General features: G+C 38.1%; 1 protein-coding gene across 1 annotated transcript in view; it reads right to left on the bottom strand.

Annotated features, from left to right (window-relative positions):
- Positions 1-4,123: 4,123 nt before the first annotated feature.
- Echs1 (Enoyl-CoA hydratase, short chain 1) overlaps positions 4,124-12,874 on the bottom strand; it is a 98,018-nt gene continuing 89,267 nt past the window's right edge. The window contains exons 6-7 of the mRNA XM_068228305.1: positions 7,240-7,307; positions 4,124-4,189 (exon numbers count right to left, since the gene is read on the bottom strand). Of these exons, the coding sequence (XP_068084406.1) occupies positions 4,124-4,189; positions 7,240-7,307 (134 nt within the window). The remainder of the gene's footprint in view (positions 4,190-7,239; positions 7,308-12,874) is intronic.

Below are 12,874 nucleotides of genomic sequence, written 5' to 3'. Positions count from 1 at the left end.
AAGGTTGTAAGGTCGTTAGGTCCCGTTCTCGTGTAGAGAATCAGTATATATCCGGGCTCACCCCCACTCTTGGTAACAGTTCAATCTCAAAACTCATATACAACGAAGTATCTGATTCGATAGATCGAAGCATCAACTCCCCTTTTCTTCTTCCTCGACAAGTCCAGAAGGCGTGGCGATGATATAGCTGACCAGCTTGCAAGCCTCGCGCACGGGTCGCTGTTTACTAGCCTTGGTCATAAAATAAACCCATGACTCAAGCAAAATCCCAAGCTTCAAGAATAACCCTCCGTATACACAAACATGAGATGAAATGAAAACAACTATGTCTCAACATATTGACCGTATTTACAACATAATGAATTGTTATCCTACATAATATAATAATTTAAATAATAAAACAATATTATCATATATACAATATGATTCCAAAAAGCCTTGATTACAAATGATTGATGTTGAATAAATATGTTATTACAAATAATTGCCGATGGCGGATAAACTTGATATCAAATGATATCGCGTAAAATTATATTATATTAAATTAGTAGGGCTGGAGAAGCCTGGACGGTTACAATATTAATGATCAGCAGTATTAGAACTAACAATTCTGTGTATATAAATTAATACTTGAAATTATTTCTCAATGATGAGCATACTCAAGATGTTGGAACCTAGTTTATTTTCAAATTTATTCATAATTCCATCCCAGTTTTTAATGTCACTTTGTATATATTTGTTTTCATTTGTTTTATGTCAATTGTGTGCATGTACATTTGTTTAGTTATTAGGTGTTTTATATTAAGGCTGAAGATGGCCAGCCCCGGCCGAAACTAGTCCCTAATTGATGTAATTTAGAATATTACATATTATAGTATTGAAAGGTGGACCATTACTACATTAATTTAATAATTATATTGTACTTACAATTCAATACGGATCAGAACCATGAAGTTTATGACCTATGACAGTTTTGAACTTAAAACTAAAAGTGTCCAAATTGGCAAGGATATTAACTTTCTCAAACAATGTTTAAATCAGAGGCTTACTCCAAAATGTTTAAATTCAGTACAGAGAAAACCTTGTACAACTAAGGGCCGGTTCTACCACCTACTGGTAAAGTAGCGAGTAATTTGCCCTTCGCGTAAAAGGATGTTTCCGTTCGACTACTCCCAGGTAGCGCTATCAGCAGCATAAATCAAAGTTACCCGGTGCGTAATTTATTGGCCATTGTGAGGGCCCGATCCGGGCAAGTTTTGAGAGCTGAACATTATTAGCTGTATTTCTGGCGACATACAACTTAAATTAGCTTAGTATACTGAAAAAAGCATGATACTGTAACAGTGATCGACATTGTATCGCAGGATTTTGAACATTAATGCTTCCCTCGAGTTGCAACGGTCATACCAGCCTCTCACATTGGTAGCGTAAGGAAGACATTTAATACGTCAAGCTTTCGCAAAGAAACTCTAAAAGGATATAAAATCAAAACCTATTTGGAAATCATTTCAAATGCGCTTTAATTTTCTACTTTTTCAGTTTTCAGACACCAGGAATAAGCTGGTGTATGTATCGCTGTTATCCCAAGTTTTCTCGTAGCGTAATGCCTAACGCACTCATAATATCAATATAAATGGCCCGTTATTGGACATTATAAATTTTCCAGCTAACTCATTCCTGGTTGCCAGTGTTTCGCCCTCGTGTGCTAGGTTGGGCTCGTCAGTTGGTACCTAGCACACCTACCAAGACACATGGCTAGTGCATACCGTGGAGGCCACTGCGTAGGCTACCTGAACCTAGCACACGAGGGCGAAACGCTGGCAACCATCAATGAGTTAGCTGGAAAATTTATAATGTCCAATAACGGACCATTTATATTGGTATTATAAATTTACTCATTCGGGACAAATATTTCTGATTCCCTATGGGAATCAACATCTATAACGCACTCATTTCATAATACGAGGTATGCAGGTTCGATTCGTCATTATGACAAATCTTTTTTTTTATTTTTATTATTAGCGTTGTATTAATCTGTATGTCTCTTTACATACGTTCTCTTGTTAATTATATATCTGTATGTCTCTTTTCATACATTCTCTTGTTAATTATATATTTCATTGAAATGTTTAATCACAATATTATGTCCACTAGGAAAATGCTTTATGTGTGTGCTACTTATAGAAAGTGATGTTATGATTAATATAGCATATAGGACTGTCACCCAGGTAGCAGATTCCCTATCAGTTGTTTACATAGTCTTCTTGTAAATGATTTCGAAGAAATTGGAAACTATTCCATTCCCGAATTCCTCTTCTATGAATGGATATTTACCCCGAGTAGTTATATTCACAGTATCTTCCAACTTTATCTTCATAAAGTTAAACGTTAGAATGAAATGCATTATCATTAAATGGAAGTATGTGGAACTAAACAAGGTCACAGAGCTAGTTACAAATAGAGCATCGTGGAGATACTTAATCAATTCCCCTGCAGATAGAATGCTCAAAGGCAATAAGTCCGTAAGGAAGATGTGTGTGTATATACATAAATGGAAGCGCGTAAAAGAGAGTTAAGAACAACCGCAGGGAACGAAAATAAATTTTTAAATGTAAATTAGAAAGACGATGAAAACCTGCGTACTTTCTATTATGGAGCGAGCAACTTGACCAATCTACTATGAGAATACTTCCCAAAAACGCTGTCTTACATGACAGGTTATAACTGGCGTAAGAAAATGTAATCTCGAGATTTTAATCCCAATTAGGTATTGATTTTGAAGCTTATAGATTAAAATCACGAAAGCTTGACATTATAATACCAATATAATGGTCCGTTATTGGACATTATAAATTTTCCAGCTAACTCATTCTTGCCTGCGTTTCGCCCTCGTGTGCTAAGTTAGGCTCATAAGTTGGGACTTAGCACACCACCCAAGACGCACGGCTAGTGCATACCGTGGAGGCCACTGCATAGGCTACTTGAAGTCACCAGCAGTGCCATGCACTATGAGAGCTATGTCTTATTTCTAAAAATTGATGCCTGCCTGGCCATCAGATAATACAGATGTTTATTCCCATAGGGAATTTAAAATATTTGTCCTGAATGAGTAAATTTATAATACCAATATAATGGTCCGTTATTATGGTATTATAAATTTACACATTCAGGACAAATATTTTAAATTCCCTATGGGAATCAACATCTATATTATTAGCTTGACATTAATCGTTGTCCATAACTCTTAAGACTCCCCTTAATTAGGCTTTTTGGTGATAATCAGCATATGCATGCACAGGAAAATAAGAGAATCGAAATGAACTTCATACGTCTGACGATAGATAACACCACACTCGAAAGCGAGATGATGCTGAAAATCAGTCTAGCCAACTCCATGTATCAGTGTCTAGCTCCAGGTAGCTACCTAGCGCTTGCGCGGAGGTGGTTGTACGCAAGGCAAAGTACCAGCTGCTTTACACCCAAGTAGTTTACCTCCCAGCCAGCAGCCAGCCACTTTATCAGCAGATGGTAGAACCGGCCTTAAGTGGCAAAAAGCTACACAACAGAAGACTAATGTTTTGTGACATCCGCAAAACCAATAAAGAATTTAAGTAACAAACAAGTATTGGATATGATTCGGTTTTTGTTGCGACCTTGAAAACAGTACGTGAAACATTCAGAAATAATTTTATTTGCTGTATATTCTGTGTCCCTTAACGTAATAAATTATCATTCTCCAGTGACAACTGGCTGGATAACAGAACGAAAGAATGTCAAGATAAATAGGATATAATTTACAAAGTAGTAAAAATAAAACTTTATTGAAGGGTCATCATACAAATTTAATTATATAACAAGTAAAAAAATTCAACAAAAATACAGTCTTAGTTCCCTAGTAGGTTTGTAGTTTCAAAAGTTTCCACAAGGAAAATGTTCCTTATCAGGTAAAGAAGCAAGCTGTAACAAAGAACACATGAGTTAAGAGCCATATTTTACGAAGAAAAATATTTTCCTACGAAATCATTCAACAAATACTGTAACTAAAGAAAAAAAAAGAATATTTCTAACAGACCTCTCTGCTCAAAATTGAAACTCATTTGTTGGTAAACTTTGGAGGTCGTTTCTATTTGTTGGTAAACTTTGGAGGTCGTTTCTCAACAAATGCTGTCATTCCTTCCTTGCGATCCTCCTGAAAGAGATGAATAATCAATGAAAATTAGATATGTTGGTATGATGTACACACATATCATACTACTGACAAGAGAACTGCAGGAAGCAATAATGAACAATAAAAATTATTACTTTCATACAAAGATTATAGACAGAAAATAAATAAATAAATAAATAAATAAATAAATTAATTAATTAATTAATTAATTAATTAATTAATTAATTAATTCAATCATATACACAGCTCAAAATGGAAACTGCAATGTCATGAAAGTGCAATTGCACATGCAGTGATGAAATAATGTTTTCTAGTTGCTCTGTGCTGATGTTTCAGCAAGTCAGTCCAGAGTGTGACCAGCTGGAGCTGCAATATATTGCTGAATTCTTTGGAGCATAACGTAAGAAGGGCCCTAGGTAACCTCTTGTGGACTTGTGACCCATGCATGCTGCAGTTGTCTCACAATACAGGGTGACTGATGGGAGTTGTTTATTTGTTTACCCATCAAGTTCAACAGACCTTAGGTCTGATGACCTAGTGGGCCATTGTAATGCTATGATGTCATACAGATACATACAATGAAATCAAAGGCATTGTCCTGCTGAAATATGTCATCTACAACATTGGCTATCAGAGGAACAACCTCTGAACTAAGTACCCTGTCAATATACTGTATTTCCTCGTGTATTAGACTTTTATAGCTGCAAAAAGCAAGGGGTCCTATATGCGAAAGCCTCCCATTTTTAAACCAGGAATTTCTCCATCTCCCAACTGATCATTTTCCTTCAATTTTCCCCTCGATGAGTTGGAGAACTTCATATCTGCTCAATCTACCTGAGCTTTCGTTCTAAGTTCTACACTGTTTGTTGCTACTAGTTGCTAATGATACCACCCATTACTTCACATTTGAGATGGGGAGATTTTTAATACAGGTAATAATTTTGTTACATATTCTTTCCCACATAAGAGATACACCATAACTTTTTTGTTATCAAAATTGGGGGGAAATGTTCATCCATTATGTGGTAAATAGAGTATGTCATCAGAAGTTTACTACACAAAAGTTAGTCCATAAAATCTTATTCTGAATGGTGCATTAGCATTTAATTTTTCTTCCACTCATTATTTCCCTCCAATTTGAAGCCATTATTGAAAAGAATATGAGATAAAATTGTACTAAAAACTGGAACAAACAAGTAAATACTGACTGTGTTATGCTTAAAATCTGCTCATACATTACATAAATGAAAGCACATAACGTGAAAAAATAAAATATAACTAATTTTTGTACAGGGTCTCTCATATAAACCCAAACTGAATCTACGGTGTTTGTACTCTGCGCTGCGGCAGCTGCAGTATGGGAGGCACACACACAGTTTTTGACCTTGCAAGCAGCCTGCACACGTTCGACTTCAAATTTATTAAATCGTGTTGTGACTTCGCGCCTGGCAGTGTTTGCAGGCTTATTCAATGAACTGTTCACCTCTTCTCATAAACATTTTAAGGCACAGTGCTGGACATTGTGTGTGTTGTGCTACTCTACAGGGACTTGCGCCTTGCTACATATAAGTGACTGATCTTCGACTTCTTCTGGATTTCATTATTTAAAATCGCGCAGTGCTAATCCCTATTGTCTTATATTGCTTCTTGAACTGCTTTTGTGAAAGACTTATCCTTTAATTTTTTGTTTTGCTATGCATCGATTTTGTATTTTTAATCGGCTGATGATCACCCAGATTGGTGGTCAAAACCGGTACCGTTTTTAACCAAATAAGAATGTAATACTACATTTCTTATTTACTTGTATTGAATAGGTTGAACCACTTCATTTCTTGTTTCAATTTAATTCTGGCAAACATGAGTTGCCAGTCTGAATCTCAGCTGTTAACATGACAAGACAGTTATCATTGCAACACTGTATTTTTGTATGTAAAATTTATTTTAAGTAAGAGTCGGCTCGACGGGTCCGTGATGCATTAGTTCAGCAATTTCCTGGTGAAATGCCACCTTCACGAGCATAGATTCATGTAATTGTAAATAAATTTAGCAGAGGTGTGAATCTTGAACGGTCACTGAATAAATCACACACAAAATTAGCATAACTCATATCAGTTTCGGTTTGTTCTGCACACAGAGCTACAAAGCTGTTACACATCAAACCGTACAGGTTTACAAGGGGCCATTGTTTAAAACCTGTCGATCCAGCCACAAGAATGAGATATTGCGAGTGGTATCCTGCATCAATGAATGATCGTTTATTCGACCCACAGCTTGTGTTCTTTTCAGACAAGGCCTGGTTTCATCTTAATGGTTGTGTGAACAGTCATAACTCTCGCTATTGGTGTGCAGAAATTCCTAACGGCATTAATAAAGTCCCTCATTATGACAGGAAGATTGGTGTTTGGTGTGCTGTTAGTGCAAAACTAATAATTAGGCCTTTTTTTTTTTTTTTTTTTCGAGATGACAGTAAATGCAAAGAGGTACCAAGATGACATTTTAACGCCGTTCTTCCATCAGTTAACGGATGAAGAAAAATCGCGTGGGTGTTTCAACAAGATTCAGCCCTACTCATACAGCAGAAGACTCCCATCTTACAACCCTGGAAGTGTTTGCAGACAGAATGATCAGTGCTGGTCTATTCCCCCCCCCACCTTGTTCTCTAGATCTAACAGAGTGTCATTTTTTACTTGTGGGGTAAACTGAAAGAAAATATTACAAATGAAATCACAAACATTACAATGGCAGAACTCACTCACATCAGTCAGAATGTGGTTACCAGACAGAATGCCTTGTATAACCCAGGAAGGACGACACTTCCAGCATCGTTTATAAGGTAAGATTTCATATAAGATTGTATACACGCTTAAACCAGGGCAGCTGAGTATGACATAAGTTTGGCTGACGCAGCGCAGAGTACAAACACCGTGCGTTTAGTCTGAATTAGGTTCCACACTATATTTTTACTCATAACATCTTTGGAAAACTTTTTTAGGGCGGCAGATACACACCGTACACTAGTCTACAAAAAGTAAAGAAGGAATTAATGGGAATAATTGCATGAAATAACTTACAGTAGCAAAAGTAGCATCAAAAATCTTCTTCTCAAAATGCAGTCCTTCCTGCAGTGTAGTTTCATATGCTGTAAACAAAAAGATAGAGTACAACATAGCAATATTTTGTACACTGTTTAACAAAAAAGCGCATCCTCACCAAATCTTTAGACAAGTTTGAATAGTCTTGCACAGTTATGTCAACACAAAAAAACAGAACTAAAGGACATTTAATTTATAAATTCATAGCTGAATGACTGGCAACTTAAAAATATGAAGGATCAGCTCTATAAGTAGTTCAAAGAGAGACACAAAAAAACACAATAGAATGTTTTCTAGAGTCCACAACCACAAGTTTTCTTTCATGGTATGTTCTGGAGTGGACCATTTATAAAGGACAAAGGAGTAAGAAAATGTGTACTTCCATATTCATTATCATCAATTTCTCTTTTACAGTTCCAGCTAGGTTGAGATGTTAATGGCACCTTTCGAACTTCCTTTTTCCAACCATTGCTGTTCCTGTACTGTGTTCCAATTCAGATTCCTTCTTATTACAGTATACTGTTCTTGATCGAATCAAACCACCTCAGTCTGGGCCAAGCTCGAGTTCTCCTTCCTTCAACTTCATTCTCTGTTATCTGCTTCAGTATCCTTCCTCCTACCGTCTTAATATGTCCAAACCATCTCAATTTATTTCTCTCCATTCTGCTGGAAAGCTGTTCTATTCTGATTCCCTTCTTGATATAGTCATTTCTTACTCTGTCTTCCTTGTCTTTCCTTTCATACTTCTTAATAATGTCATCTTACTGGCCTGGATTTTACTCTCCTGCCTTTTTTTTTTTTTTTTGGCCAGTGTCCAGGTCTCTGCTGTATATATCGGTATGGAGCAGTAATACATCTTGTAAATCATCTCTTTACATTTCCTTGATACTTCTTTCTTCCAGATCAAGTTCCTCACACCCTGGTAAAATGCATGTCCCTCTAGTATCCTTTTACTGATCTCCATGCCCAATCCTACATCAGCTGCTTTTCAAGTACTAGAAGCTTTTCACAATTTCAAGGCCTTTTCACAGTACCTTTCCCTTCTATTTGTCCTCAAGTCAGCACCAATGTCTTGCTTTTCTCCATGCTTATTTCCATCCTACCCCATAATTACCAATATCCTTACTCAACATGAACAGCTGCAACTGTACTGCCCTTAGGTTTCCTCCCCACACTATAATGTCATCTGCAAACAATATCACTGACCCCATACATTTTCCTTCGGCTCCTACACAATTTCATCCATTACCACAATGGACAACGACGACAGCACACTGCCTGGACACTGCTGCAACAACTGTTGGAGCTTGGATGTTTTAGAACATTCATTGTCCAAATTCCTTCTGTTTCATGAATTTTCATACTTTTATACTGGGAATGGTATTATATGCTTTTCCTAAATCGAGGATGTCATTACTCATCACCATTTCTCTTCCACATTTCCATCTGTTGTCTCATTCTAAAGATGGGGTCTACTGTTAGAACTTCCATTTCCACTACTTCTACTACTGTCTTTCCACCTTTCATTCTCATTCTCCTTTCCAACTTCTTTTCAAATAATTTTTCTACTTGTGATTTGAATGAAATTCCTCAATAATCATTACATACTTTCCTGTCACCTTGCTGATCCCTCTATAATCATTGCATACCTTATTGTCAAGGATGTATTTATGGGGGGAGGGTCCAAAGGGTCCCCCTCTCAAATTTCCTCAGTTTTATGCCAGCCTATTTGTGAATAATTTATGTTCCAAGGTGAAGTCACTAGGTGATCAACGTCCACTAGAATTGACGTTGTCTGAATATATAAATCATACAGTGAGCTGGACAGGAGTTGGATAGCATTCTTTTTCATTTGTTATTCGATTATATGCAAATAAGGAAGTATTATTGGACTAACAAGCCTCTGTGGCTCAGACGGCAGCACGTCGGCCTCTCACCGCTGGATACCGTGGTTCAAATCCCGGTGACTCCATATGAGATTTGTGCTGGACAAAGCGGAGGCAGGACAGGTTTTTCTCCGGGTACTCCGGTTTTCCCTGTCATCTTTCATTCCAGAAACACTCTCCATTATCATTTCATAGCATTTATCATTCATTAACAAATCACCTTGGGAGTGGCGACCCCATTGTAATAACAGCCTATATATGTTTCATTCATTACATCCCTGACCCGGTCAAAGACTGGAAAACAGGTTGAAGGTTTTCATTTTTCACATTGGACTAACAATCAGTCTTATTGAAATCCTTTACTGCAACTACATGATAACAACAACAACAACAACAACAACTCAATAGTAATCTGCATGTCCTATCACATCCCTGTAAATCTTGTATAACACCAGCAGTACTTTAAAGATAAATATTCTGAATTCGCAAAATTTAGGCAAAATATCAACCCTCGACAAAATGGTGCCAGAAATCCCCGGAGATACATTTCTAAATACGTGCCTACTTCTCATCACCTTTATTATCATTATTATTATTATTATTATTATTATTATTATTATTATTATTATTATTATATATATATATGTGCATTAGGCCCTCTAAGGAGCACGTAGAACCATTAGTTAGCATTCTTCTTCTTGTTTCTCTTGTCCTCCCAAAACTTCTTCATCCTCGCACTGTGAGTCTGTCGTCTTTCTTGAGTCCATGCCTCCTGGAGTTTCAAGTTTCTTGTACATTGTCTGGCTTCAAAGCTGTGCAAGTTAATTTTGTGTCTAAATGTAGCCCGTGTAGTTGTCAGTGGGTCAACGCCGACTTCTGCGAGATCTTTTTGGGTGTCAGCAAGCCACCGTACTTTATTTTGTCGGGTTCCGCTGATAATGAGGAAGATTTTCTTGGTCAGTCGCGAGTCGTCCATTCGTGCTAGATGTCCGTAGAATTGCATACATCTTTTCCGGGCGATTGAAGTGAATTTTTCGGTCAGCGAGTAGAGTTCTTCCGAGCTTTTTCGCATCCATATTCCATCTTGGAACTTTGGTCCAAATATTTTCCTAAGTATTTGCCGTTCCATTTTCTCGATGCCATTGATATTGATGGTCAGTGTTGATGTTTCAATCGCGTAGAGTGCTTCAGGAAGAACTACTGTATGGTAGTGACGCAGCTTGGCTTGGATGGAAAGGGATTTCTTATTGTAGATATTCCAGGTGACTGTGTAGGCTTTACGTAATTTTTCGGCACGGGTTTTGTTGGCTATCCTGTCGTTACCAGTGCTTCCGATGATTTCACCTAAGTACTTGAAATGTTTAACTCGTGTGATATTGCCATATTTGGTCCCAAGTGAATCCACATTGGTGTTCTTGGAGTCCATGTATTGTGTTTTCTCATACGATATTTGGAGGCCAGTCTTAATAGCAATCTCATGCAGATTCTCAAGAGCGGATCTGGCTTCCTCCGGAGTGCGGGTGATTATTGCTAGGTCGTCAGCAAAGGCAAGGCACTTAATATTGATTCGCTTATCTCTCGTTCCCATATTTATCCCGTGTACTTCTTTCTCCCATGTTCTAACGATCTTGTCTAGTACAAGATTGAACAGCAGTGGAGATAATCCATCACCCTGCCTCACGCCTGTTCTTATCTCAAATGATTCGGAGATTTCGCCCATGAATTTCACTTTAGAAGTTGTGTTAGTTAAAGTCTGTTGGATTAACTTCGTTGTTTTGTTGTCAACACCATATTCATGAAGTACATCTAATAGGGTGGCACGGTCAATCGAGTCGTAAGCTTTTTTAAAGTCAACAAAAGTGACCACTGTTCGAATTGATTGGCGATGTTGGAGAATCATCTTGAGGTTCCAGATCTGTTCTGCGCACGATCGGTGAGGTCTGAAGCCCGCCTGGTATTCTCCAATCTTCCATTCTATCTGTTGTTCTAATCTGGTACGGAGAGCACGAGAGAATACTTTGTAAGCAATTGAGAGTAGAGAGATACCTCGGTAATTGTTCGGATCTGTCTTGTCACCCTTTTTGTGTAGAGGATGAATCAAAGCAGCTGTCCACTCTGCAGGTATGATTTCGCTCTCCCATATATCCGCAATGATGGCTTGTAATCGGTCAATAATGACCTCACCTCCGATCCTGAGCATCTCGGCAGTTACACCATCTTCCCCTGGTGCTTTGTTGTTTTTCAGATTTAATACAATATTCCGTATCTCGTCATGTGTTGGTGGAAGTGAGTCATGGTTTGGGGTGGATATGCTGAATTGCAGTTTTTCGGCAGGAGGTTCACAGTTATGTAACGCTTCAAAGTACTGCTTTAAGATTTCACAGTTGGCTTTTGTATTCGGCTCAAGTGTTCCATCGATGCGACGAAAACAAATACTAGGGGGTTTGTAGTTAGTCAGTTCTTCTCTAAAAGTTCTATAGAAATTTCGAGTGTTGTTCCTTTTGAAATCGTAATCGATTTCCGACAATCTATTGAGGTGGTAGGTACGTTTAACTCGTCTAATAGTTTTGGCCGTTCGCTTCTGTATTTCTTTGAAGTTACTCCAATTTTCTGGTGTTTGGTGACTATGCCAATTCTTCCAGGCTTGCATGCGGGATTCCAGAGCTCTATCGCAATCGGCAGTCCACCACCTGTGTTTACGTTTTCGTGGAGGTTGGCCAAGTTTCTTCGCTGAGTCTTGAATGGTTGCAAGAAGGGTGTCCCATGTTTCTGTGTTAGTCTGCATTGATTCCATGAATTCCTGTGCGTGATCTTTTAAGTATTCTGGATCAATGCGTGGTATTTTAGGTTTCTGATAACTTTTCCGGTTAGGTCTGAAGCGGACTTTGATTTGTGAAAGATGGTGGTCGGACTCTACGTAACCCTTGCGAACTCGTACATTCATGATTTCAGGAGAGTATTTTCTTGTGATGGCTACGTGATCAATCTGGTATTCACCTATGTAGTTGATTGGTGATTTCCAAGTGGTCATTTTCCACGGAGGTTTCTTAAAGTGTGTGGACATTATTTGGAGGTTAGCCATTCTACATATGTTGATTAGGCGATGTCCATTGGCATTAGTCTTCTTGTGTGCTGAAAAGCACCCAATGATGCTTCTGTATTCTCGTTCCCTGCCGATTTGTGCATTGAAGTCCCCAAGGAGAATTTTAACGTGATGCTGAGGTATCTTGGCGAGTGCTCGTTCGAGTTGCAACCAGAACTTCTCAATTTTGTTTTTGTCAGTTTCACTGTTCACCGGAGCGTGTGCATTAACCAGTGTGTAGGCTTTGTTAGCACATTTAACCGTGAGTAGAGAGAGACGTTCCGAAGGTGATGTAAAATTTATTACCGAGTTCTGTATGCTGTTATGTACTAGGAATGCAGTGCCCAAAATATGTAAATTACTATTTGCGAGTTTAATTGCAGGCCTCCCCTTATATATTCGATATCCACCTGAATCAAAGTGATCGTAATCACGAAATCGCGTTTCTTGAACTGCAAGAATACGAATTCTAAACTTGTCACAGGTATCAGTCACAATCTTGAGTTTGCCTGTTTTAGCCAGAGTCTGTACGTTGAGTGTACCAATGAACTGCATTCTCTTGGGTTTCAGAAGTTTTGGGAAGCTCCGACTCTTCCCTGCATGATGTCCTGGTCCCCCAGAATCCGAATGACCAGGTTCGCCTTTA

The sequence above is a fragment of the Anabrus simplex genome, chromosome 6 (assembly GCF_040414725.1).
Source record: "Anabrus simplex isolate iqAnaSimp1 chromosome 6, ASM4041472v1, whole genome shotgun sequence".
Classification (NCBI taxonomy): Eukaryota; Metazoa; Arthropoda; class Insecta; order Orthoptera; family Tettigoniidae; genus Anabrus; species Anabrus simplex.
Note: the sequence above shows the minus strand (reverse complement) of the source record. Positions and strands in the feature narration are given on the sequence as shown.